This window comes from Marmota monax, unplaced genomic scaffold (genome assembly GCF_021218885.2).
Source record: "Marmota monax isolate L192 unplaced genomic scaffold, Marmota_monax_Labrador192_F-V1.1 WCK01_AAM20220418_F8-fsc00040, whole genome shotgun sequence".
NCBI classification, from domain to species: domain Eukaryota; kingdom Metazoa; phylum Chordata; class Mammalia; order Rodentia; family Sciuridae; genus Marmota; species Marmota monax.
In genome coordinates, this window is record NW_026692782.1 from 11509465 (window position 1) to 11536229 (window position 26765).

At 40.6% G+C, this 26765-nt stretch overlaps 1 protein-coding gene and 1 pseudogene across 2 annotated transcripts in view; one reads left to right on the forward strand and one right to left on the reverse strand.

Annotated features, from left to right (window-relative positions):
• Nucleotides 1-8623: 8623 nt before the first annotated feature.
• LOC124094782 (cyclic AMP-dependent transcription factor ATF-4-like) lies at nucleotides 8624-11012 on the reverse strand (annotated as a pseudogene).
• Nucleotides 11013-14819: 3807 nt separating this feature from the next.
• The window catches only part of Piwil2 (piwi like RNA-mediated gene silencing 2), a 49062-nt gene continuing 37116 nt past the window's right edge, over nucleotides 14820-26765 (forward strand). For both annotated transcript variants that reach the window (XM_046447855.2, XM_058580431.1), the window contains exons 1-9: nucleotides 14820-15009; nucleotides 17086-17173; nucleotides 17318-17456; nucleotides 17890-18096; nucleotides 18795-18905; nucleotides 22474-22591; nucleotides 22992-23116; nucleotides 24018-24098; nucleotides 24409-24522. In XM_046447855.2, the coding sequence (XP_046303811.1) occupies nucleotides 14845-15009; nucleotides 17086-17173; nucleotides 17318-17456; nucleotides 17890-18096; nucleotides 18795-18905; nucleotides 22474-22591; nucleotides 22992-23116; nucleotides 24018-24098; nucleotides 24409-24522 (1148 nt within the window). In that variant the 5' untranslated portion in view covers nucleotides 14820-14844. The remainder of the gene's footprint in view (nucleotides 15010-17085; nucleotides 17174-17317; nucleotides 17457-17889; nucleotides 18097-18794; nucleotides 18906-22473; nucleotides 22592-22991; nucleotides 23117-24017; nucleotides 24099-24408; nucleotides 24523-26765) is intronic.

Genomic DNA, 26765 nt, shown 5'->3' on the forward strand with positions numbered 1-26765 from the left:
TCCTAATCTGCTGGGATTACAGGCATGCTCCACTGCCCAGCTGAAAGAGTTTTTAGTTCTATGGAAACTAGGGTAAATACTTTGGAAACTCAACAAACATGAGTCACTGAAAATACTGTTGCATTCAGTTTAGGCAATATGAATATAAATATAGGAAGGACATCATGAACATCTGGGATCATTCTGCACTCAGATTGCTTCACAAGATCTCTAATGCTTTGACTTCTCAATGCATTTTTAGAGAAACCAAAATTGGCGATCTTAGCAGTGCATTGCAGATTCCATAGAATGCCAACCAGCATGCCTATTTCTTAGAGAAAAAGACTTGTCCCGGCACCATTGAATGTCCTTTTTATGTGTGTTAGGTTAAAATATTTAAGACAGATATGTTTCTTTTATTAAGCCAAAGTCTGTTCAATTTAGAAAATGGCATAGGATCCTCCTATGACCTCTGTGACCTCCTGAGTCATCCCACTCCAGCCACCCAAACCTATGCTGTTTGTGTCACACAGCAGGCAGGCTCCATGTTTGGGACTTTTGCATTCTTTTTCCCACTACCTAGAACCCACTTTCCCCAGGTATCTTGTTTCTTGAATTCCTTCAGTTCCTTCAGACTCCCTGACCACCTTTCATAAATCAGCAAACTCCCAACCCTGATGATCCTTATGCCTCTTTTCTTGCTTTCTTCTTCTCAATAGCATTTGTCATCATTTGACTTATTGTTTCCTTTTTTTTTTTAATTTATTTTTTAGTATTTGGCAGACACAACATCTTTGTTTGTATGTGGTGCTGAGGATCGAACCCAGGCCGCACACATGCCAGGCGAGCGCGCTACCGCTTGAGCCACATTCCCAGCCCTTGTTTCCTTTTTTTAATCTGGTATTTCATCTAGAGCACAAGCTATAGAGTAGAGATGGTTTTGTGCATGACTTTTCCCCCAGTGCTTAAAATACTTTCTGGCACATAACAGGCATCAAATAAATGTTGGTTGAAAGAACACAGGCTCGAAGATTACATGGGAAAGTTGTGTGTGCTCAAGAATTTTTACATTTCTGCACAAACATGCAAGTGAGAAAGTTGATATGACTGGACAGTCTCCTAGATTCCTCCTAGGGAAAGAATGCCCATTACTCTCTAGGGAGAAGAAAGGATCAGGCTGACCTTGTGGGTAAACCTTTGCACCAGTTTAATGTACTGTCTTCATGGTTTCCCCTGGTGAGTGTACAGTTGGCACTGGCGTTATACACAAATGTGCTGTGTGCTCATAAACACCAAAGGGAGTTATACCAATCAGGAATTGCAGCATATAGAGATGTGCTCTTATCTTCAGGACCCCAGAATCCTAGTGACTTTGAGCTAAACATGTTTGGTTGTTCATTTTCCTGTTTGGAACATGTGTACAAGAGAGGCAGTGTCCACCTGAAGTGCCCCTATAGGGGTGTTGAATTTGTTACCTCCTTGATGTGGCTAATAAGTAAGTATGCTCCTTTTGAAAAGCAGTTCCTAACTTGCTACTGGGTTTTCATCAAAACTGAACACCTCACAATACCTAAACTATGGAACCAACACAGATACCCTCAACAGATGAATGGATAAATAAAATGTGGTATATATGCACAATGGAATATTAATCAGCCTTAAAGAAGAATGAATTTATGGCATTTGCAGGTAAATGGATAGAGCTGGAGAATATCATGCTAAGTGAAATAAGCCTATCACAAAAAATATAAAGGCCCAATGTTTTCTCTAATATGCAGATGCTAATTCACAATGTGGGGTGGCTAGGGGAAAATAGAGGTACTTTGCATTAGAGGGGAGCGAAGGGAGGGGAGGAAAGATAGTAGAATGAATCAGACATTATTACCTTATATGCATATTATGATTATACAACCAGTGTAATTCTACATTATGTACAACCAGAAGAATGAGATGTTATGCTCCATTTATGTATGATGTGTCAAAATGCATTCTACCATCATGTATAACTAATTAGAACAAATAAAAAACTGAACACCTGAGAAAGTATGTCACAATATGTACCCATTGCAACCTGTGACTGGCCTCCCATTTTGGGGTAGATTAAGTTTAACAACTAGCAACGGGAGAGGAGCCAAACAGCCTCTCCTGTCAGAAATGGTACATTCCAGCACTCTGGCCTGGCCCTATTGGCATTTCAGATGGATGTAAAAAAAAAAAAAGGCACCTATTCCTTTGGGGGCAGTTTATTCTTTGCTCTACAGCCTAAAGCAAAGCCACCAGCTCAGTGAGTTTTCCAGTTTGCAGAGGCCCCCCTAAATGCCAGGCCTTTCTTTACAGATGTTTGGCTAAGCTGAAACCAGCAGCAGCCACAGGCTGCTGGGGCTATTTGGTGTCAGCTCCAGCTGTGTGCATTGGAGGTGGATGTGGTCACTCCACTCAGATGGCACAACGAAAGCTGTTCTCATAGCTCTGGCCAGTACTCCTGATGAACCCTGTCTAGTTTCACTGATTCTTAGGCTGTTGACAATGGCCTACCTATTTGGTCTGCCATTTGGAAAACTACAGACTGACAGATTAAAGATTTCTCTTGTTAAGGCCATGAACCATGTAAACAAATCATACTGTTGATAGAACCATGTGACTCACTCATGTAGATGCCCGTGATAAGGGTACATTCTCTGATGAGATGAATTGGAATCAAGGTGGAAGCTGTGTTGCACCTCCCAGATTGCTACCTCTGCTGCCTGGATTCATTGCTGTCCCAGTCATGGCAGCACACTCATGAGCACCAAGCAACGGACTCTGCGTTCCAGATGCACAAGCTTCCACTGCATACCATGTTTGGGACTCCTAATAAAAGTTGAACCATTTGTCTCTTGGCGAGGGAGGCCAAAATGCACAGGGCAAGGCGATTGAGTCCACCCAACCTCTGACTCCCACTTGGGGCTACAGGCTTACCTGTGCTCACAGTCTTTTAGGTTCCAGTGTTTCTGTCCCAGTTCAATTAGTTGTCTCTGGCCACCCCATTGTGACCCTTGAAAATAATCTTTGTCTTTCGACTTTGTGAAAAGGATGTACCTTTTATCACAGTGGATGCTCCAGCCACTCAGGTAGACCTTCTAGACTGCCCGCCATACACGGATATTTGATAGTGTTGATCACTGAAGTGGCCTCCTCAAAAATGAACAACTTCTGAGTCTACCTTTATTGTGCTATGAATGTCCTCTCCAAAACTCACATTGAAATTTAATTCCCTCTCTGATGGTATTGGGAGGTGGGACCTTTAAGAGATAATAAGGATATAAGAGTGAAGGCTGTTTTCTCTTGCCCTCACCCTCTCTTGCCATGTTGGCTCTGCCATGTTGTACAAAGGAGGAAAACTTCACCAGATGTCGCCCTTCAATTTTGGACTTCTTGCCTCCAGAACTGTGAGAAATTTATTTTCTTTATAAATTACCCCGCCTGTGGAAAACTTATCTGTTTATCTTTTTTTTTTTTTAAATTCAGCACTAGAAATTGAACCCAGAGACTCACATATGCTAGGCAAATGAGCTATATCCCCACCCCTTTATGATATTCTTTTATAGTGACAGAAAACAAACTGAGGCAGCATCCATTGCCTTTTTCTGGCCCATACACATTTTTAAGTGTCTTGCTTGTTTTCTGTTGCAATAACAAAATATCTGAGACTGGGTAATTCATAAAGAAAAGAGGTATATTTTGGATTACAGTTCTGGATGTCCAAGAGCATGGCACCAGTATTTGTTCAACTTTTGATAAGGGGCTCCTGGCAGAAAGTGGGAGCAGGTACATGTGTGAGAGATACCAAGGGGAGGTTCTTGGCTTGCTTTATAACAGCTTGCTCACGAAAACCAATCCATTCCATTGATAACTAACCCAGCCTCTTGAGAGACATTCATTCATTCATGAGAGACATGCCTCCTGCCTAAATCACCTCCTGAAGACCTCACAAAACTGCCACACTGGCAATAAAATTTTAACACTAGTTTTGATTGAGACGGACCACTTATGAACCATCGTATTAATCCATAGTACTGAATATAACTGTTCTCAGAAGAGGATCATTCTCTCTTTCAGTTCTCTGGGTATTAATCAGGATGAAAAAGTGGAGACCCAGTTCAAGTTCAAGCTGGACTGAGAACCAGGAGAGCCAAAGTTGCATTTCCAGTCCAAAGGCTGACAGGTTGCAGATTCAGGAAAAGCGGATGTTTCAGTTTGAATCCGAAGGCAGGAAAAAGCTGATATCTCAGTTTGAAGGCCATCAGGCAAGAGGAAGTCTTTGTTAATTGGAGGAGAGTCAGATCTTTTGGTTTATTCTGGCCTTCAACTGATCAGATGAGGCCCAACCCATTAGGGAAGGCAATCTGCCTTATTCAGTCTGTCAATTTAAATGTTAATATCATCAAACCTCCAGGGACACTCAGAATGTTTGACCAGATATCTGGGCATCCTGTAATACCAAATTGACATAGAAAATTAGCCATCAGCTGGATGCAGTGATGCACACCTACAATCCCAGTCACTTGGGAGGTGGAGGCAGGAAGATTAGGAGTTCAAAGCCAGCCTCAGCAAATTTAGTGAGGCCTTAAGCAACTTAATGACACCCTGTTTCTAAATAAAATATTTTTTAAAAAGGTCTGGGGAGCTGGGGATGTGGTTCAAGTGGTAGTGCGCTCGCCTAGCATGCGTGAGGCACTGGGTTCGACTCTTAGCAACATGTAAAAATAAAAAAAAATAAAGATGTTGTGTCCACCTAAAACTAAAAAATATTAAAAAAAAAAAGGTCTGGGGGAGTGGCTCAGAAGTTAAGGGCTCCTGGGTTCAACCTCCAGTACCAAAAAATAAAAATAAATAAAGGAAGAAAATTAGCCATCATAGTCTGTCAGGGCCACCATGAACAAGAGCTGAACACACCTCTTTAAGCCTTGAGTAAGGAGGTACTGAACTCAGCAACATTTGTTTCATCAATTATCTTAATAGTCTCAGTGGGACCTCCAATTCTCTAATTCCCTATTCTCCATGCCCAATTATGGTCTTTACAATTGCAAAATAAAATTTTTCTAAAAACAAAAAATTCCCCACATATTATGAGTTTAACATCACTCACTTCTTCTAATATCTCTTACTTTCCACCAACTAATCCACAATTCTCTGAGAATCTAAGCACGATTAATTAACTACCGGAGAGAAGACCAAGCCCACTAATTCTTAAAATTCACTCTGGAATGACCCCATCCCTGTTCAGGCACCCCCTCCCATGACATGCAAATCAGTCAGGGTCACTCCAGGTGAATTGGCTGGTGCTAAATAATCACACAGACACAGAAAATACCTTTTTCTTGGGGTTCAGTGATGGCTCCTCTGCCCCAGCTCCCACAAGGGAGGCAAGAGAGGCAGGCAAAAAAGAGAGAGAGGGCTCACCTGAAAACATCCTATTTATTGAGGGGAAGACATTTGAGAAAGTTCCACCCAAATAAGGCAAGAGATTGGGTTTCAGGGGGGGTGTAGCCCAGTCCCATTGGGTGATGCCCACTCCCAAAGCTGCACCTCTCTTGCTGAACAGAGGAAGTCCACATGCATCACAGCAGGTGCAGTGCCATTTCAGTACCTCCTGAACTTAAAGAGGTGTGCTTAGGGGCTGGGGCTGTAGCTCAGTGGTAGAGCGCTTGCTTTGCACGTGTGAGGCACTGGGTTTGATCCTCAGCACCACATAAAAATAACTAAAGATATTGTGTCCATCTACAACTAAAAAAATATTTTTAAAAAAGAGGTGTGCTGAGCTCTTGTTCATGGTGGCCCCCCAACAATAGTCATTATCTATTTTTCTTGCAATGGCCATTTTAGTGGTTATAAAATGATAGTTTATTGTGGTTTTGTGTTTCTGTGATGAATAATGATAATGTGCCCATTACCAATTTATATACCTTCTTTAGTGAAAGATTCATTGGTATCTTTTGCCCATTTTTAATATTTTGTTTTTCGACTTATTACTGAGCCTGATATGTTTTGTTATTTATTTTTTTCTCATGAGTTCATATCTATTGGACTTCTTGCCTCCAGAATGTTGGAGCTTTGGTAGCCTGGCTAAGAGTATATTCCTCCTGGGAGGATTTATATTTACCCTTGCCAGGAACCCAGAGGTACCACAGACATAGGTCCAGTTAAATAAAATTCTTCCTGTAGTTTCTAGACTGAAGAGGTAATATAGTTTTATACCCTCAACAGTACTATGGCTTTAGTGATCCTATTTTCTGAATAATAACAATCACCATCAATCAGAATGCACAAACAAAATACATACAATGGAAAAGGGTCAGAATATTTGAAATTATAACTGCCTAGGAAAGTCAAGATTGTATATAGTTATAGGTCCTCTTCACCTAGGCAGAGTCAGATGACAGAATTTGGTGTTATGACTTTTTTGAGTTTAAAAAATTGTAGTACCTGTAACTTAACTGAAAATACTTTATCTTAGTGTGGTATGTGTGTGCTGTTTTCTTTTAATTGGCAAACAACAATTTCATGTATTTATGGGGTGCAATGTAATGTTTGATATATTTTTACATTATAGAATGATTAAAGTAAGCTAATTTACATACCTATTACCTCACATATTTATCTCTTAGTGTGTCTGTGGTGAGATAGTGCTTTTTGTTTGTTTTTCTCCAATACTGAGGATGGAACCTAGTGGTGCTTTACTCCTGAGTTATATCCCTAGGCCTTATTTATTTATTTATAAATATTTATTTTTTTAGTTGTAGTTGGACACAATATCTTTATTTTATTTATTTATTTTTATGTGGTGCTTAGGATCAAACCCAGGGCCTCTCACATCCTAGGAAAGGGCTGTACCGCAGAGCCACAATCCCAGCCCTATTTTTTGAAACAGGGTCTTGCTAAATTGCTGAGATTAGCCTTGAACTTGCAATCCTCCTGCCTCAGTTTCCTGAATTGCTGGGATTACAGGTGTGTGCCACTATGCCTGGCAGTGTGTGCTAATTTCAAAAAAAATATTTTTTACCTGTTGATGGACCTTTATTTTATTTATTTGCATGTGGTGCTGAGAATCAAACCCAGTGCCCCACACATGCTAGGCAAATGCTCTACCACAGAGCTATAATCCAGTCCTGCTATTTTTTGTTGTTGGTGGTTTTGTTGAGATGAAGTCTCACTGGGTTGTCCAGGCTGATCTAGAACTATTGAGCTCAAGCCTCCTCCTGCCTCGCTCTCCTAAGCATCTGGGATTATAGGCTCACTACCACATGCAAAGTTGTGTGTTTGTTTGTGGTACTGGGGATTGAACCTAGAGGTGCTCTATCATTGAGTTACACCCCCAACCCTTTTTATTTTGAGACAGGGTCTGGCTAAATCACTGAAACTGGCCTTGAACTTGTGATCCTCCTGCCTCAACCTCCCAAGTAGCTAGGATCACAGATGAGTGCCGCTGAGTCCTGCTTTCCATGTGTTATTTTATTTAGTACCAGGGGCACTTAATTACTAAGCAACATGCCTAGCTCTTTTAATTTTTTTTATTTTGAGACAGGTTCTCACTAACTTGCTTAGCATCTACTAAATTGCTGAAGTTGGCCTTGAATTTGTGATATCTGCCTCAGTCTCCTGAGTTGCTGGAATTACAGGCGTGTGCCACCATGCCCGCCTCTATGTGTTATTTTAAATTGCTATCCTAGAAATGGTTAATTAACAATCGAAGTACCCTGATAGGAAATATATAAACTCCAGGAGAGGTGGATGTGAGTGAGTTAAGACATTAACATAGACTAGACACATTTGTGTCTTTCCACAATCTCTCAGAATTTTTGAATAACAATAAATTCACAAGCTATATTACTTTCATTGGTTGTTATTCACCGAGTACTCAAAGGTCACTTGGTAGCCATAAGCCCAGCAATCACAGGTTCTTTTATTCCAATCTTAATTATTATAGCTGCAACACTCAAGTCACATTTTCACAATGACATATAGATTATAGAAAGACTCAAAAGGGTTATACAGCAGCCATAGAGCTTCAGGAGGCTGCACTGAAGCAATGGGAGAAAGCAAGAAATAAGAAGTCATTGCATGGTCAGAGAAGATTAGAAACCAGATGAAGTTGTTCAGGGTGCAGAGATGTTGGGGGCAAAGAACTTATTCTACACCAGGACCCAGAGGGCAGGCAATTCAAAATTGGTCATGTCAGGCAGGAGACAGCTGAGCTGAAGTCCCAGAGACAGAGTTGGGATTTCATGTTGACCTCATGCTGAGTTCGCTGCATGATCTGATCATGGGTGTGTGTGTGTGCTATCATTAACTAGGATTGGGGTGCTTCTCCTTTTATGGGTTTCAGGTGAGGGTGTTAGTCTGGTGAGACTGATGAGCTTGTGGGCCTGGTTTTTCTGATGTGCGTTTGATATGCCCATGCATCCATGTACTTCTGATTTAATTTGCTAAGTTTGTGGGTGGTTCTCTTTTATGATCACAAACTTCGTGCCTTATGATTGTTCTGGATAGTCTTTTTTTTTTTAATTGCACTACAAAATAATTTATTACAATACAGCTTTAACACAAGACACACCTACATAGAAGCACACGGCTCTCCTGATTAGCCACTAGAGGACCATTTTCTTCACCCTGCCTTATGGACCTCTTCCAGAAAATCTTTCGGATATTGGATCTCCTTGGCCACAGAATTTGCTTTTTCTTTAGAGCTTTATTCTTCTAACTCTTGACACTTGCCAGTGAGGACCTTCTGTTCTGTCCTCTTCTTCTGGTGGTCCCTAGTGGCTGCTGCTTATTTTGTTCCATTTTTTTCCAGCTTTTTCTCCAGCTTCTTGCCCTGTACTTTGCTGCTACCATCTTTTCCCTAGGAGGGTTGTAAGGTTTGGGGTGGACAGAAAGAAGATTCCTATCAGGAGAGCCCTGGAAGGTAGAGGGGCTATGCTGGGAAGAGCCCAGGTTAGACTCGCAGCGAACACAGATGCGACCATCATGATCTGAGGGCATCTTCTTCCCTTATACACTGAGGGATCATGGTAATGTAGGAATGCCAGATTTGGGGGAAGATTTTGCAAGAAGGTGGATGGGGCAAACTGGTCAATTTCTGTTCAGCTTTCTGGGAGATGGCCAATTGGATTCATTGTCTGGGGGGGGGGGATCCTTATTAGTCTCCTGGACATAAAGATATCACATGTGTTATCTAATGTGGCCAAAAGGTCATTTGTCATGGTTTCCAGATCTCCTATTCTCAACAGGCCATCAAGGTCAAACTCTTTCAGATCCATTTCCTCCAACATCCAATCTGTCCCAAAGAAGGTGTCGTCCTCACATTGACCCAGGCACAGCCAACCATTCCAAAGAGCCCACCTTAGCCTTATTGCTGGAGAACCCATGAGGTTGAAAGAGCTTGGCCATCTCCAGGTAGTCATCTGAGAGACCTAGGCTTGCTTTTTTTTTTTTTTTTTTTTGGTGCTGGGGATTGAACCGATGGCCTTGTGCATATGAAGCATAGGCTGGCTTTTAATTTATTTATTTTAGTTTTCTTGGTGTTTTATATATATATATATATATATATGTGTGTGTGTATATATATATATATATATATATATATATATATATATATATATTTTAGTTATAGTTGGACACAATACCTTTATTTTATTTGTTTATTTTTATGTGATGCTAAGGATCGAACCCAGGGCCTCACATGTGCTAGGAAAATGATCTACTGCTGAGCCACAACCCCAGTCCTTTTTAAAAAAATATTTTTATGTGTTCTTATTAGTTATATATGAGAGCAGGATGTATTTTGATATGTTATACATAAATGGAGTGTCACTTCTCACTCTTCTGGTTGTACATGATGGAGAATTACATTAGTCATGCAATCATATGTGCACATAGTACAGCAATGTCCAATTCATTCTACTATCTTTCCTATTCCCATTCCCCTTCCCTTCCCTTCATTTCCTTTTGTCTAATCCAAACTACTTCTATTCTTCCCTACCCACCCCTCCTTATTGTGTGTTAACATCCACATATCAGAGAAAACATTCTGCCTTTGGGTTTTGGGGATTGGCTTATTACATTTAGCATGGTATTTTCTAGTTCCATCCATTTACCGACAAATACCATAATTTCATTCTTCTTTATGACTAATATTCCATTGTGTATATGCACCACATTTTCTTTATCCATTCATCTGTTGAAGGGCACCCAGATTGGTTTCATAGCTTAGCTATTGTGAATTGAACTGCTATAAACATTGATGCAGCTACAGTAGGCTAATTTTAAGTCATCTGGATATACACCAAGGAGTGGGGTAACTGGGTCACATGGTGGTTCTGTTCCAAGTTTTGTGAGGACTCTCTATACTGCTTTCCATAGTGAGACCCAGGCTTTCTTCAGACCCCAAACCTTGAAGGGTGACATCAAGTGTCCTGCCAACACCTCACTGTTAAGGAAGTTCACCTTGGTCACATGGAGGATTTTGCCTCCTCAGTGAATATACTTAATTCCAAGATGACTTTGTGGGTTACAGCGGGGCTGCTGCTGGATGCCATGAAAAGCTCTGTGGCTTAAGTTACTGCAAAAGCCCACCTGCTACAGGCACTGCTATCTATATGCCATGGTGGTCCCTGCACCCTATGGAGGGGAAGAGGGAGGGCATACTAATGGACGGCTCTGTGTCTAGGGGCAGGCAGAGCAGAAATGTGAGCATTATTCTTTTCCAAGTCCCATCTGGTGGTTATTTAGTTTCCCAGACAAGTTACCAAGTCATTCTGCCTTAGCACTTGTTCTCAAAATGGAGTAGCTCAGGAACCAGGCACAGCCTGAAATCTGCATTTCTATACATTATGAAATGACTCAGAGCAGGACATGGCCTGCTCACAGCCTGTTCTGCACAGTTGATTAGCTTTTGAAAGATTCTAAACAAATGCCCATATTTCAGGGAGAGCTTCACCCATCCCCCACCCCCACTCCCCATTCCTGGAGATGGAACCTGGAGCCATGGCCATGGCATATTTGTGCTCTCCACCTGAGCTGAACTCCTACCCCATTTTGACCATTGTCGTTGGGGGGTGTGTATTGGGGACTGAACTCAGGGGCACTTGACATCCCCAGCCCTAATTTGTATTTTATTTAGAGATAGGGTCTCACTGAGTTGCTTAGTTCCTCACTTTTGCTGAAACTGGCTTTGAACTTATGATCTTTCTACCTTAGCCTCCAGCGCCACTGGGCATTTTCATCATTTTTATCTCCAACTGATACCAAAGCTAGGAAAGGTGGTGCATGCCTGCAATCCCAGTGGCTCTGGAGGCTGAGGCAGGAGGATCACAAGTTCAAAGCCAGTTTCAGCAAAAGTGAGGCGCTAAGCAATTCAGTGAGACCCTGTCTCTAAATGAAATACAAAATAGGGCTGCATATGTGGCTCAGTGGTAGAGTGTTCAATCCTGTTACTCAAAAAAAAAAAAAAAAAGAAAAAAGAAAAAAGAAAAAGAAAATTCTAATCAACACCAAGGTGATATGGATTTTTATTTAGTGAAATAAGTAGTATTCATGATATGAACTGGCTACAAATACTGTACAGAGGCCACCTTCTCTTGAATGAATGTTGTGTAGCAATCTAAGGAACCCAATATGTACCCTTTTTTAATGTTGATCTTGGTTTAGATTACAAAACAGATGTGCTTTTCAATTACTGTTGCCTTATATCACTTGCTGAATCCAGTCCCTAAAATACTGTTTCATGTATGATGAATTTATCTTTCATGCAGGTGTAGATTCCGAAAAGGACTGAGAGAATTCCAAAAAGGACTGGGAGCTGGGACTTCATCAAGTTACAGAATAGTTTATGTAACTGATTTTTATTGCACTTGTTACTGAATGTTTGCATAAGCAACAGATTCCTATCTATAACATAACAATGTAACATCTAAGTTAGGCAGGTTAAGGGGTAGTTACAATGTTAACTTGTACAAACAGTGAGCGGACATCCTACCAATTTCATTCCTACCTTCCTACTCCAAATAGTTTTCAGACTCTATTCTCATTCAAGATGGAAAGGAGGATCCTTGAATATATGGATTAAAACAAGGCATGAGGGGCTGGGGATGTGGCTCAAGCGGTAGTGCCCTCGCCTGGCATGCCTGCGGCCCGGGTTTGATCCGCAGCACCACATACTAACAAAGATGTTGTGTCCGCCGAAAACTAAAGAAAATAAATATTAAAAAAAAAAAAAAACAAGGCATGAAATATTTGAGGCCTTAAAGGGTAAGGTCAACAATCCTCCTCTAGTTCAGTTCCATGCAGAGCTATCTGGAGGTCTCCATAGCATCTGCCAAATCTTCCAGAAAGGGCCCCAATCACTTCCTATAATCTATGGGTTGATATGGGGCAAAATTACTTGCCAAAATGTTTGGAAGAAGGGTAAGATATATTTCTTTGGGTGAAAATATGCTTTTATTGCAGAATAAGCCTCTAATAATTTTCTAGTTTGAAGAAGGTACCAATAATAATAGACAGCATGGGGCGGGGCGGGCATCTCCTTTTACTAAGTATTTTACATACATTATCGTTTGTACCTTTCCATACAATCCTATTGATGCCTACAGATTGAACGGGGGGCCTGTGCAAGCTAGGCAAGCACTCCACAACGAAGCCAGTCCCAAGATCACTGGTGTGTGTGTGTGTGTGTGTGTGTGTGTGTGTGTGTGTGTGTTTATCACTATATCTTCTAATTGGGAGAAATGGGGCAAGTCAATTTCCAAAAGAGCACGTAAGCTAAATCTGTGCGCAAGAGTTGCCCAAGGAAAGGGAGTCAGGACCTCAAAAACATTTAAATGCTTAGGCAGCCTCTTAATTTCTAACAATCCTTTCGGATGAACCTCCTTGCAAAGCGAAGCTGGTCCAAATGAACTGCCTCTTTTTCAGACGAACCAATGAGATGGCTGGATAGTGTGAGTGGCATGTGATTTGGCCAATGGGCTAAGCCCTGGTTTTGAGCTTCATCGGAAAACTGTGTGGGGAGCACGTGGATCCTTCCGCGTGGCGGATGGGTTTGAGTGCGATGTTCTTCAAGGTGCCATAGGGCCTGGGGAGGACTTAAGCCCAGGTGAGAGGACAGGAGTCAGGTGTGGAAGGCCAAGGGGGCCAAGCTGCAGGTAAGGGCTGGGTGGGCTTTTGCTCTAGCATATGGTGGTGGGTGGGGCCATCCCACCCACTCCCGACCCCCCAGGAGACGCGAGGTGCCCTGGGGCTCTGGGTGGGGCGGGGGCGGGAAGTCGTTATTTGAGGCCGAGTGGGTGGGTGGGAGGAGCGGAGCACAGGGAAAGTACAGAAAGGTGTCCGGAGGGAGGAGGGAGGACCCTCGCAAGGTTTGGGGGGTAACCAGACCCACACAAGAGCTGTTGGTTTGAACACAAGGTCATTTTCCCTAGGTGGAAAAAGGGGGCGGGGGATTTGCCTTTAGGATCCTGGCTTGGGGTTAGGCCCAGGCCTAGTGCCCCAGCTCAGAGCAGTGCTTGAAGAGGCAGGGAAAGCTGGTCTGGCCTGGCTCCCTTCCCTGTTGAACCTTTCAGTCAGCAGAGAGCTAACCAATGAAATGAGGAAATGGACTATAAAGGAGTGCCCCAAGTCAATGGAAATGCTGGTGCGGTTCAGGGAAGGGTGGAGAAAGAGGATTCTGTGATTGGTGGGTGTTATAGCACCTCTCACTTTGTGCCAGTTAGGCAACTGATTGTTCTGGATTTTTAGTTGGGGTTGGGGAAATGTGGGCAAGGAATCCAGGGTTTTGGCAACAAAAGGAGAGAGCCATTGTAATCTGAGAATGAAGGCATAACTGTTTAAGATTAAAAACTTTTTGCAAATCCTTGACTACCTCCACCCTTACTGTCTTTTCTTCATATGCATGGGGTGATCTGTCATGGAGAGATTTTCAAAAATTAAGAAGAGGCTTACTTAATTTTCAGTTAAGAAAGATTCTTGGGCCTGGGGATGTAGCTCAGTAGTAGAGTGTGTGTTAAGCATGCACAAAGCCCTGGATTCTGTCCTCTGCCCTGCAAAAGCAAACCACAACAACAACAACAAAACAACAATTTCAGGGATTAGAGGCAGGTTGGGACAGTAAGAGGAGCTGTTACAGAGAGGGAGTCCCGAAATTTGTAGAATACAAAGTGATTTTGAAGAGGCCTGGTGGACCTGAGATTTTGGGGAATGGGAAGAGTGTTAAATGGAATTGTGAGATCCAGCCCATATTGTAGGTTCAGAGTAAAAAGGCCCTGTACCCTGGAGACCTCGTTCTAGTGGAGTTTGAAAGAAACATTTTGTAGAAAGGAATTGGATAAAGATTCATAGAGTTGACCAAAGAAATCATGGAGATGAGCTTAATGCAATTACAGACTGGAAAAAATAAAAATTTGGTAAAGGAGGGCAAAATCCTATAGATATTTATTAGAATAATTTTATGATATGGCCATGTTAAGTTTATAAACCAGAATCATCCCCACATATAAAATGTAGATCCTTCTACAACAGGTGGTTAACTTAGAGAACTGAATTATCTGAGGCTGTTTGGATAGAAAATATAAGTTTGAGAAGAGATTGGGCTTTTAAAGGATTGTTAATGGAAGGTGTTTAGAATTTTCCAGGCTCATATAGAAGCTTTCCAAGTGAATACGTTATAAAAGCCTGGTCACATCAACTTAAAGTAAATATATATGTATATTTGGTAATGCTTTGTGAGTCTTTCTCTAAGGAAAAGGAAAACAATTGGGAATTTAATCTTTTTTCCAATGCTGACAGGAAATTATCCAGAACAGGTTCAACATCTGAGTCCACTGCAGACTTGCAATGGATCCGGTCCGACCACCATTCAGGGGCCTACGGATGCCAGGCCGTTGGCCACAAACTCCTCGACCTTTGGACTCATCTCTGGGTAGGGCAGGGCCTGCAGGCAGAGGCCATATGTTTGGAAAGCCAGAGGTACCCAGCTCACAGAGCCGGTCAGCACAAAAGGTAAGACTACATCTGGTTGCACAGGATTGGCATACAGCTTAGCTGTGTGAACAGAGAAGGAGTGGATTTCAGGGTTCATTGGAACTTGGAAGTCCATACCAAAATGAAGAGGTTGTTTGTTTTCAACAAATAGTTGCATCTTCTGGGTATAAAATTCAAATCTTAAGAGTTACGAGTCTATAAAGTACCTCATAATAAACATTGGATGGGCTTGGGTAAGGGCCTTTGATCAGTCCTCTAGCTTTAGTCTATCTATCCATCCATTCATCCATCCACAATTGGGAGGCTTAAAAGTACAACTTGTTGCTGAACAAGTATAGCTGTAACCCTAGCTGTTTGGAAAGCTGAGTCAGGAGGCTCGCAAGTTTGAGGCCAGCCTGGGTGACTTAAGACCCTTTCTCAAAAGGGGTCATGAATGTAGCCCAGTGGTAGACTACTTGCCTGTCATGGGTTCAATCCCCAGTACTGGGGGGCAGGGGAAAATAAATAAAACCACACACACACACACACACACAAACATACACATACACACCCTGTTACTTCTTTCTGAGTGTTCAGATTTTTCACCCTGGTTGGGCTCTATGATATTGACAGCAACTCTTGCATCTGAGATAACAGTTGTTAGATTTTTCCTTTTAAAAAGTTCTTTGTCCAAATCTTAAAGAAAGAGAGGATCTTCAACTATTGCTACTGCAGTGTGAATGGGTGTGTGCATCCTTAATCTGTTAATTATAGAGTAATTTTAAGAACAGTATTTGTCTATAATTAATATATGTCAAAGCTAAAGAGCATGTACAGGAAGAACTTAATAATGCAGTTATGATAATTTTTAGAGTTGTCAGTGTCAGTTTAATATTCTGTTAGAAGAAAAGTGAACAACAATAATCTTGTGTGTTTATTCAGATGAATTGCTCGAGTCTGTGGGTGGCTTTTAGTCATGTCACAGCTCTAATCTGTGAACTTTTCAGACTGCTACAGGAAAATACTAGCAGTTTTGTTGGAGAATATTAAGAAAATTTCTAATACCCATAAGTGATCTGTTCTTTCTGAAAATTTATTAGCCCATATTCCCACTTATCTTGGGTAAACAAAGAATAAACTAGAAAAATGGAAAAGGTAATTCTTTTCTTTTGCATTTTATTCTACTTTAGATCAAAATCATGGAATTACCTCTGTCCCCAGTACTGGAGATTGAACCCAGGGTTACTCTTTCACTGAGCTACATCCCCAGTCCTTTTCTCTTTTATTTGAAACAGGGTCTTGCTAAGTTGCCCAAGCTGGTAATTTATGATTCTTCTGCCTCAGCCCCTCAGGTAGCTGAGATTACAGAAAGTACCACAGCACCCCGTCAGATTGTGAACTTCTAACTAACAATTTATGCTTGAAACTCTAATGTGCTGTGATTATTAGTATTGAAAACATTTTTGTCTTTTTTGTCCTGGGGATGGAACCATGGACGTGTTAGGCAGGCACTCTACCACTGAGTATACCCCCAGCCTGAATTTTTTTTTTTTTTTTTTCAGTATCAGGGGCACTTAACCACTGAGCCACATCCCCAGTCCTTTTTGTATCTTATTTAGAGACAAGGTCTCACTGAATTGCTTAGGGCCTTGCTAATTTGCTGAGGCTGGCTTTGAACTCTCAATCCTCCTGCCTCAGCCTCCTGAGCTGCTGGGATTACAGGTATGTGCCACCATAACTGGCCTGAAAAAATTTTTATAATTTTTTTTTTTTTGTATCAGGGATTGAACTCAGGGGCACATGACCACTAAGCAACATCTCTAGCCCTATTTAGTATTTTACTTAGAGACAGGGCCTCACTGGGTTGTTTAATGTCTCACTTTTGCTGAGGCTGGCTTTGAACTTGTGATCCTCCTGTCTCAGCCTCCTGAGCTGCTGGGACTTTAGGTGTGCACCATCATGCCCAGTTTTATAAAATATTTTTGTCCCTTAGTCTTAAAACATTATAGAATTTGAAGAAGCTGATTTTTATTATTTACTAAGGCTTCAAGAAAGCCATTGTTTCTAGGGTTTTAGACTTCATCTTAAAATAACTTACTCATCAACTTTTCCCAGGAGTCTGTGGGTTTGGTGTCCATGTTCCGAGGCATGGGCCTTGAGACAATGTCCCGGACCCCTCTGAAACAGGAAGTGCCTCCTTTAGGTAAGTGAAAAACTAACTTGAGAAACTTCGGTTGTATGTATGATTGCTTGATGCCTAAATCTGTACAGTTTATCCTAAGAAAAATAACTGTGCTTTGAAACATACTCACTCACAGTCACAGCTGAGTTTGGTTCTTCTACTCAGGCAGAGGCATTTTGGGTCGAGGCTTGTCTGCTAAAATGGCACGCAAGGACAAAGAAGAAACTCGTCCCACATTTCCTGACCCTTTGGTGCTGGCTGCTGGGGATAGCAAGCTGGCAGAGGCCTCCGTTGGTTGGAATCGGTGGGTAAAGTCACTTATCATGCAACCATCAGGTTCAGGGTGAAAGAAAAGCACTGGGAGGGGGCATGTTATCAATGTTGCCAAGATGGACATTTTCTGGGATCAGGGAGCTGCTGCTAATCCAGGAAGTCACTGGCAATGATGAAAAGTGGTTCTCCCTGGGTTGTCCACAGCTTCATTTACCTCTCAAGAAGCGCCTTGGTTGGAGAGGTTCCTTTATCTGGGTGAATCGCATGCTCTCTCCTGCTCTGGAAGATGGCTGTTGGTGAGCAAATCATGACATCACGATGTTGAGGGAAGCTGAGGCTGTGCCTGGGCCTCTTTGGCTGACTCCTCTGGGAAGAGAATGTAGACTCACAGAGTGATCTAGATGAAGCGCAGATATAAACATGACTAGGAAAGTTCTAATTTGCCTCCCTTTTCACCATTTCAGAGTGCTTGGAAGAGGGAGTTTGGATTCCTCTTTATTACCATTGGGAAGAGCAGCTGGTGGTATAGGCAGAGGAGTCGACAAGTCTCCCAGTGTGTTTAGCCTGGCCACTCGAGATCCCCCACGGCTGTCACCACCCCCACCTTTGCCCCAGTCCTCATTGCATTCTTCAGACTGCCCTCCTGTCCTGACCATTGAACACAAGGAAAAGTAAGTCCAGAGCACTGCCTTGGTGGCAGAGGGCTTTCTGAGGGGTGCCTTCTGATCTTTGCCTTTGGGCTGGAACACCATTCTGTTCTGTTCAAAGCCCTCCTTTGGAGACAGTGTGTTTTATTTTTTATTTTTTTGCCATTAGGGAGATTGACAAAGAGGTGGGACAATTCCTGAGGAAGTGCAGTGGGTTTCACAGTGAATATATATAGTGGTATGTACCAGAGAGGGGACTCATGGCCTGTCATTTTCCTACCATTTCCAAGGTCTTTTTTTATGTTAAGACAAGGAAATAACTTAGGAGAAATATTCCAGCACTGCCTAACCTTCTACAGAACCAGGTCTTTGTTCTTGGCTAGCTGGCCTCATTCGTTCCAGTACTATGGTTGGGACAGGTAGCGTGGCCCTGCCTATCTAACTAGATGCTGCTAAGGATTTCAAGTCTTCAAAGCTTGCATTTATACATCTTGGTTCTTGGCTTATGTTAAGTGAAGGGTGAAAAAAATTACTTCCACAACCTTTTTGTTGTTGGTGTGGGTTGTTTGTTCGTTGGTATATATGTGGCTACTGTTTTTTTTCATGTTGCTCTAGTCTCATCTCAAACTTCTGAGTGAAAGCAAGTCACCTGCCTCAGACCCTGAGTAACAAGAACTACATGCTCTGGCTGCATTCCTTTTTTTTTTTTTTCCTTCCCCCAGAGAGCTTTTTGTGAAGCAAGGATCAAAAGGAACACCTCAATCTTTGGGACTGAACCTCATCAAAATACAGTGTCATAATGAAGCAGTTTATCAATATCATGTGACTTTCAGGTATTTACAGCATTTATTCTCTCTGTCACTCACTTCCTAGAGGGCAGGAATGATGTGGTTTCCCTGGAATAACTGAATGTTTTTCTTTATAATTCTTTTTTTCATATTTTTATTGGTGTGGTATAATTGTACATGATTTTGGGATTCACTGTTCTACATTCACACATGCACATGATGTAACAGTACTATGATGATTCTTGATGGTCCTCCCCGTGCAGTGATGTCTGTAGTCAGATCCTGGCAGGAAATTTTAAGGTTAATATTTTTGTGTTTTATGTTTTTAAACCATTTTACCAATTCAGATTTTAACTGAAGAAATACAGGTTTCTGTATGAAGCTAGAATTGGATTTAATGTGAAATGAATAAAGCTTAAGTTACTTAAAGCTTAAGGGCCTTTTACTTGCATGTGGCCCTTCCAAGTTATTTTGATTAATTTGGTACTCCTTGTCTTAAATGCACTCTGTATCCCACAAAACCTGGGTCCTCCTCTGCCTGTGTTGTCATAGTCGACATTTGATTAAATTTGAGGGTGAGGAAATAAAGGAAAAGAACTTCAATTATGTGTCAGTAACTTTAGGATTTATCATCCTTTTTTAAAAAATAAGATTTATGGGCTGGGGATGTGGCTCAAGCGGTAGCACGCTCGCCTGGCATGCGTGCGGCCCAGGTTCGATCCTCAGCACCACATACAAACAAAGATGTTATGTCCGCCAAAAACTGAAAAATAAATATAAAAAAAAAAAACCTCTCTCTTTAAAAAAAAATAAGATTTATATTAGTTTGTGTTCTTCTTGTAAGATCTTAGGGGAGTTGTTAACTAGAAATTGTTAGCAGGAATTGTGAAAGTGAATGACTGCTTTGAAATTCCTGTGGGAAAAAATGAGAAGACAGAAGTCTAATTTTTAAAAAATTGACAGTTACTGTTTGTCAGATATAATATGGTGTTTTGATGAGATTAAATCAAGCTCATATACCTATCACATCACCTACTTGTTTTGTGATGGGAGCATTTAAGGTCTCTTGGCAATTTTGAAATATATAACACGTGATTATTAACTACTGCTGTGCAGTAGATCATTAAAACTATCCTCTCATTTCACTGGAGCTTTGTGCCCTTGACCAACATTTCTCCTCTCCCTCTCCCCCACTGCCTTCCACTATTCCACTCACTGTTTGAGTTTGACTTTGACTTTTTAAGTTCCACGTATAAGTGAGATTGTGGAGAGTTTGTCTTTCTGTGCCTGGCTTATTTCACTTGGCATAATGTCTTGTAGGTTCATCCATGTTGCCACAATGATGGAATTTCTTCTTTTATAAAGACAGTATAATATAGTATTTGTGTGTGTGTGTGAGTGTATGTGTGTAATACACAGCACATTTTCTTTATTCATTCAAGCACAAATAGATGTGTCTTGGCTATTGTGAATAATGATGAAACAAACACAGGAGTGATTTGTACTGGTTTTAGTTCCTTTGGATATATATTCATAAGTGGGATTGCTAGATCAAATAGGAATTCTGTTTTTGTTTTTTGAGGAACCCCCCTACCTTTTCACAAAGTGGCTATACTAGGGAGTCTAAATTTTTGAAGGGCAGCTTCTAATTGATAGTAGAAGTGGAAGAATTGAAGAGAAAAGAAACAGTTATGAAGACCAAAGAAAAGAAATAGTTACGAAGACTTAATTTGAATGAGGAGGAACGGATTGACTTTGGCCACAGGAAAAAATGTTGCTGGATTTACTTACAAGGGGGTTCTTGGTTATTTCCTAATTCCTCTGTTTGAATTATAGAGGAAAATATCTAAAAGATTTAAAGAACCAGGGAGAGCATAGGCCATGAGAAATAGTGAATCAGCACTCACTTTAAAAGCTTGTAATAAGAATGAGAAAGGAATAGTTCCAATGGGCAGCAGGGTGGCTTCAAGAGAGGTAGGAAAGCCCAGCAGGAACAGGGAAGGAGCCAGGAAAGGGAGCAGGCCTGCTGGGAAAGGAAGGGGAGGATACCAGTGTTGCAGAGAGGGTAGAGACTTTCTCTGAGAATGACTTGATAAACCTTAAGGAAACAGAAATGGTCCTTTGAGTTCCCGTAGATCTGAGGTCACTCAGCATTGAATGGGCCATGGAGAAGACATGGAATATAGGGTTTGTGATTGTAGATATGGACCTGTGAAGCTGCAATGTGAAGGTGCTTCTAGGTCAGTGAGAGAATACTGAGCAGATTCAGTGAAGTGGGCATCCTGCAGCTTCCCCATTGTATATGAAGGGGATCTAGGAAGAGAAACTTAAATATTGTGTTCAGAGGGTAGCTCTGTGTATGCAGGTCTGAAGTGCTCCAGAATCTGAAACCTTTTGAGCACTGACATAACATCAGTGGAAAATTCCACACCATGACATTTTATTTAGTGCCCGAAGTTATTTAAAATACTATGTAAAATGACCTTCATGCTATGTGCATGGTATATATCAAACATAAATGAATTTCATTTTAAGACTGGGGCAAATATTCCACAATCCAAAACACTTTTGGTCCCAAACCTTTCAGAAAAAGTTATATTCAACCTGTATTTAAAATTTTTTTCAAAGAAATGTGATGTTAGCATGGGAGTGTTTAATTTTAGGGACAACTATGTTGGATTACCACTTGATTTTTTAAAAGTCTTTTTTCATGTACTTGAACACCCTTGACCTTTTTAACCTTGTGTTTGTTTGTTCAAACTTTGGAATTGTAAAGTAGGGTTGTATATTACTGTAATATAATGGGACAATCGTTGTACAGAGTAGCTGCTGATACGTTTTGAAGTTTAATATTTGTAACAATGAAAATTAATAAAATATTGAAATAGCCCTAAGTGAAAAATAGCCAGAGTAAAATCCTGTTTTTTAAAAAGCACCTTTTTAGAAAGTATATTTCTCTGAGGATTCTAGAGCTGGAATTAGTAAACCACAGTTGGTCCAAAGGTCAAACGTGGCCCATAGCCTGTTTTTGTAATGAAGTTCTGTTGGCACGTAGTTACACAGTAGTTTACATATGTTTATGGCAGAGTCTTATGGTAGAGTTGCAAGACTATCTGCCCCACAAAACCTAAAATATTTCTAATTTGCCCCTTATAAAGGTTTTTGATCCCATGATCTAAAGTCCCCTGGCTATACACACTGACATGTTAAGATAAATGTCCTTGGGGTTAGAATTATGGATTGTTTTTATTTTTATTTTTTATTTTTGTAATTGTAGATGGACAGAATGCCTTTGTTTTATTTGTTTATTTTTATGTGGTGCTGAGGATCAAACCCAGTGCCTCACACATGCTAAGCAAGCACTCTGCCACTGAGCTACAGCCCCAGCCCTGTTTTTATTTTCTTTTCCTATATTTCCCAATGTTTCTGTGATGAGCAGGTGTCCCTGAGTCCATTGTAGTTTTATTAGACATCTACGTATTTTTTAACATGACCACTAGATGGAGCACTTACAAACGCTGCTTCTCTGATAACCCCTTTACCTATTTCACAGCTGTAGTAAATATTGTTATATAAGCCAAATTGAAGTGAAATCCTTTTTATTATTTTCCAGCCCCAACGTGGAGTGTAAAAGCATGAGGTTTGGCATGTTGAAAGACCATCAAGCTGTCACTGGAAATGTCACTGCTTTTGATGGATCTATTCTCTATCTGCCTATTAAGCTTCAGCAAGTGAGACCAAAGAGGACGTGTACTTTGGGTGAAACCTAAGAGTGTCTGGTGTTTTGAGTGGTGGGAAACCATAGAGTTGAACCTTTTTATTTTTAGATGGAAGGCAGATGTCTGCAGAACAAAATAAAAATTCTTCAGTTTGAGTTCTATAAGAAGTACCTTCTCACATAAGAGATCTTTGATCTCAGTGATAAAGAATGACTTAAAATTTCAACTTCAAACTTTATTGGGTTTATATTACCAAATAATTTCATAAATCCTGGTTGTCATGCTGTGACTTTGCTTTTGTAAGCATCAAAGTGAGGGGGGAAACATTTTGCGATTTTTGGTATTATTGGATTAGATTAGGCCTTGGTAATTTTGTCATTTCTTTTTACTTGTGTATATATTTATTTGTTAGGTTCTTGAGTTAAAAAGTCAAAGGAAAACTGATGATGCCGAGATCAGCATTAAGATTCAATTGACAAAGATCCTGGAGCCCTGTTCTGATTTGTGCATTCCCTTCTACAATGTTGTTTTCAGACGGTGAGAAAATAGCTGCAGTCTTACTTTGCTTTAATTTATATAAATTGTATTTGCAGTAGTGCTCTTCAAGAAGCTTATAACATTATATGCAATGTGTATGTGTATAGATGGTTTAAATAAATAATTAAGTTATTAAATGTTTAATAAATAAATTTGTTCTTTACAATATATAATAATCCAAAAAAGATTGCTGAGCATTTAATAAGTAAATGGATTATCTTGATGCTAACTTAACGATTATCTCACAAGTGATAGGCCAAGTTTGGGTAAATTAAATTGGGTTTGGGGATAATTGGAAATATTTGTTGAGAAAATTTTTCCAGTTCCTGAATTTCAGGATTACAGACAGCTCATAATTGTTTAATTTCTTTTGAGATTCCCTAATTTTCTTAATAGCTTTTATTCCCAAACTGCCTCTTATTTAATGAAATAGAACTTATATAGACCTAATTCTGTTTGCCATATTTGTTATTCACACACTTAGAAATTGGTATTCTCTTTAGCTAATGGTGACAAGTAATGTAAATTGAGCCTGGCGGATAACTCAGTATTTGGCTAGCTAGTAAGGAGGAAAGACTGCGGTCACTTGCACATACTCCAAGATAAATGCTTTGATAATCTTTATTTTTCTTTTAGCAAGACTGGTCTTAACAGAAAATTTGGATTGTACAAAGAATAAAAACATTTCTGAACCTTTAGGTTTCAAAAAGAAATCATAGCTAAGAGAAATGGAGCTTAATTTTGTTATTTTTCTATTAGGAAACCCATTGTAGGTCTGGGGAATGTAGCTCAGTGTTAGAGTACTTGCCTAGTAGGTGTAAGGCTCTGGGTCATCCCTAGCACTGCAAAAAAAGAAAAAAATGTATATATAGAGAAAGCTCATTCCTGCTCTTTATTTCAGGGTAATGAAACTTTTAGATATGAAGCTCGTGGGAAGAAACTTCTATGACCCTACAAGTGCTATGGTATTGCAGCAACACAGGTTGGTGGTTTTCCACCTTATTTTTTACTTTTGAATGTACTGGAAAGGAAATTTTCATTGTGACTATCATACTAAGGACAAAAATTCAACAATTTTATGGTAGTGAATACAATTAGTTAAACATTTTTTTTTTTTAGCTTGGATTTTTAGTAAACTTTCAGTAATGTCAATTTAATTTAGTTTGTTTCCTGGGGCTTCCTCATTGTTATCAGGAAAGGGCAATATCAGCTCAAAATATTATTTCACTTGTGGGTATGGAAATGGCAGTTTTCCTTTGGGACTTTAGGGTAAAGGCCACCTCTTTCTCCAGATTGCAGATCTGGCCTGGCTATGCAGCCAGCATCCGCAGGACAGATGGAGGTCTCTTCCTGCTAGCTGATGTCTCCCACAAGGTCATTCGAAACGATTCTGTGCTGGATGTCATGTGAGTAAATGATGGGATCATCCTTTAACATGCTGATGATTTTCTGAAAGGTTCAGTAATAGCCGTCATAATATAGATTCGCCACTGTTCCATTTGCAATTTTAATTGTAGAATGGATTAAGAGAACTGAATGGATATGTTCTTGTCCCTCAGTCCTACCAAGATGGGCATCTGAACAGACATCTACTGTGCTTTGAGGAATCATATTTCTTGGGTGGTCTAAATCAAATTAGATCTAGATTTGAGCCCCTGTTCTCTGAGATTATCAGAAATCCTGTGTCAGGTATCACCCCATTATATCATGGGATATGGGGTATATGTGGTCGTGGTTCTTACTGTGACTGCAGTGTCCAGGCACTCCACCCCAGAGCATGACTGTGGTTCTTGGGACCCCCTGCAACTGGTATGGCTACCTTTGTCCTCTGAGCCTTTGTGTTCTTATGGACTCCTGGAAACCAAAAAAGGCCAGTTATTTTCTGGAGGTCAGAAGGGCCGGGTCTTTAGAAACATGGTAGCTTTTCCTTTCAACACCTCAGCATGGTTTGTGTACCATCCTGAGTCAACTAAAATTTAACAAATGAGGTTGAAGTTCATATGTTGTTATTAAGTTCTCAGTAATTCATTTAATGGCCCGTCCTCCCAGAACTCAGTACCATCTTAGAATGTCTGGCAGATCCTGATGGGCTACAGTTTGACTGGTTGCTCTCCAGCTGGCTAGGCACCCCTGTCTTGGAACTCCCTCTTCCCCCTCAAGTTCCATTCCTCCTGCTTCCATCGTTGTCCCTTGCCTCAGTGTACAGCATAACCTTTAGTATTTTCCTGAAGAAGAGTGCATAGGAGGAAATGATTTTGAGACCTTACATGTGTGTGAATGTCTTTGGATCACCTTAGGGAGATCCGGTGTAAAGTTCTAGGTTGGAAGTTCTTTTCCTTTAGAATTGTGAAGGCATCGCTTTCCCATGTTTTCACTTTAAGATTTGCTGTTAAAAGATCTAGAGTCATTTTGATTTCTGATTCCAGAGTCTTTGTATGTCTCCCCTCAGGCCTCCTGGCCCTTTCAAAACAAAAAGAAGTTTTCTTTACTTCAAAACAAAAAGAAGTTTTCTTTACCTCAGTCTCCTTAAAGGTTTTTTGTATTCTGTATTCCTTTCTGTCCATGTTAGGATTGTATCTGGAATGAGTTTCTTTTTGTCTGAAGAAACTCCCTGTTGAATGTCATTTAGTGTGGAATCTGCCGATGACAAATTCTCTCAAATTTTATCTAAAAATGTTTTTTATTTTGTCTTTAAATTAGAATTCTGGATTTGGCAGATTTTTTTTCAACACTTTGAAGATATTTCATTATCTTCTGGTTTACGTTGTTTCTGTTGACAAATAATTACCAGTGTTGCTGCTGTCTTTTAAATTGCTTATTACCATCTTTGGTTTTCAGAAGTTTTACTGTAACATATCTAATTGTGGTTTCTGTAAAGAAAAAATCATGGGCTGGGGATGTGGCTCAAGCGGTAGCGCGCTCGCCTGGCATGCCTGCGGCCTGGGTTTGATCCTCAGCACCACATACAAACAAAGATGTTGTGTCCGCTGAAAACTAAAAAATAAATATTAAAAAATTCTCTCTCTCTCTCTCTCTCTCTTAAAAAAAAAAAAAAAAGAAAAAGAAAAAATCATGATACTTGTTGAAGAATGTCAAAGCAGCCAGGCATGGTGGTACTTGCCTGTGATCCCAGCGACTTGGGAGGCTGAGGCAGGAGGATTGCAAGTATTCAAGCTTAAGGCAAGCCTCCGCAATTTAGTAAGACCCTGTCTCAAAATTTTAAAAAAGGCAAGAGGTGGGTGACCTGTAGCTCAGTGTAGAGTGCTCCCGGATTCCACTCCTAGGAACACACCCCCCCCCCACACACACACACACAAAAAAAGTTAAGGCCGATTTTGTGCAGGAACCTTGTGGCAGAAGGGTTTTTCAGTACAGGAGAAAGATTGGATTCAACTCCAAATACAACAAGGAAAAGTGGGAATTTATAGCCAAGGAGTAGTGTGAGTGTCAGTGGATGGAAAACATCAGGGGTTTGGGAGATTCTGGCTCAATAAACCTAATAGGATTCTTACTGCAGGCTGGCCCTGGCGGGGGTCAGATAACACAGTGATCAGATAGGAAGGGTGGGGATTCTGGCTAATCCAATGTAGTAGAATTCTTGCTAAAACAATGTAGTTCTGAACAATGCAGTAATGAAAATGGAAGCCCA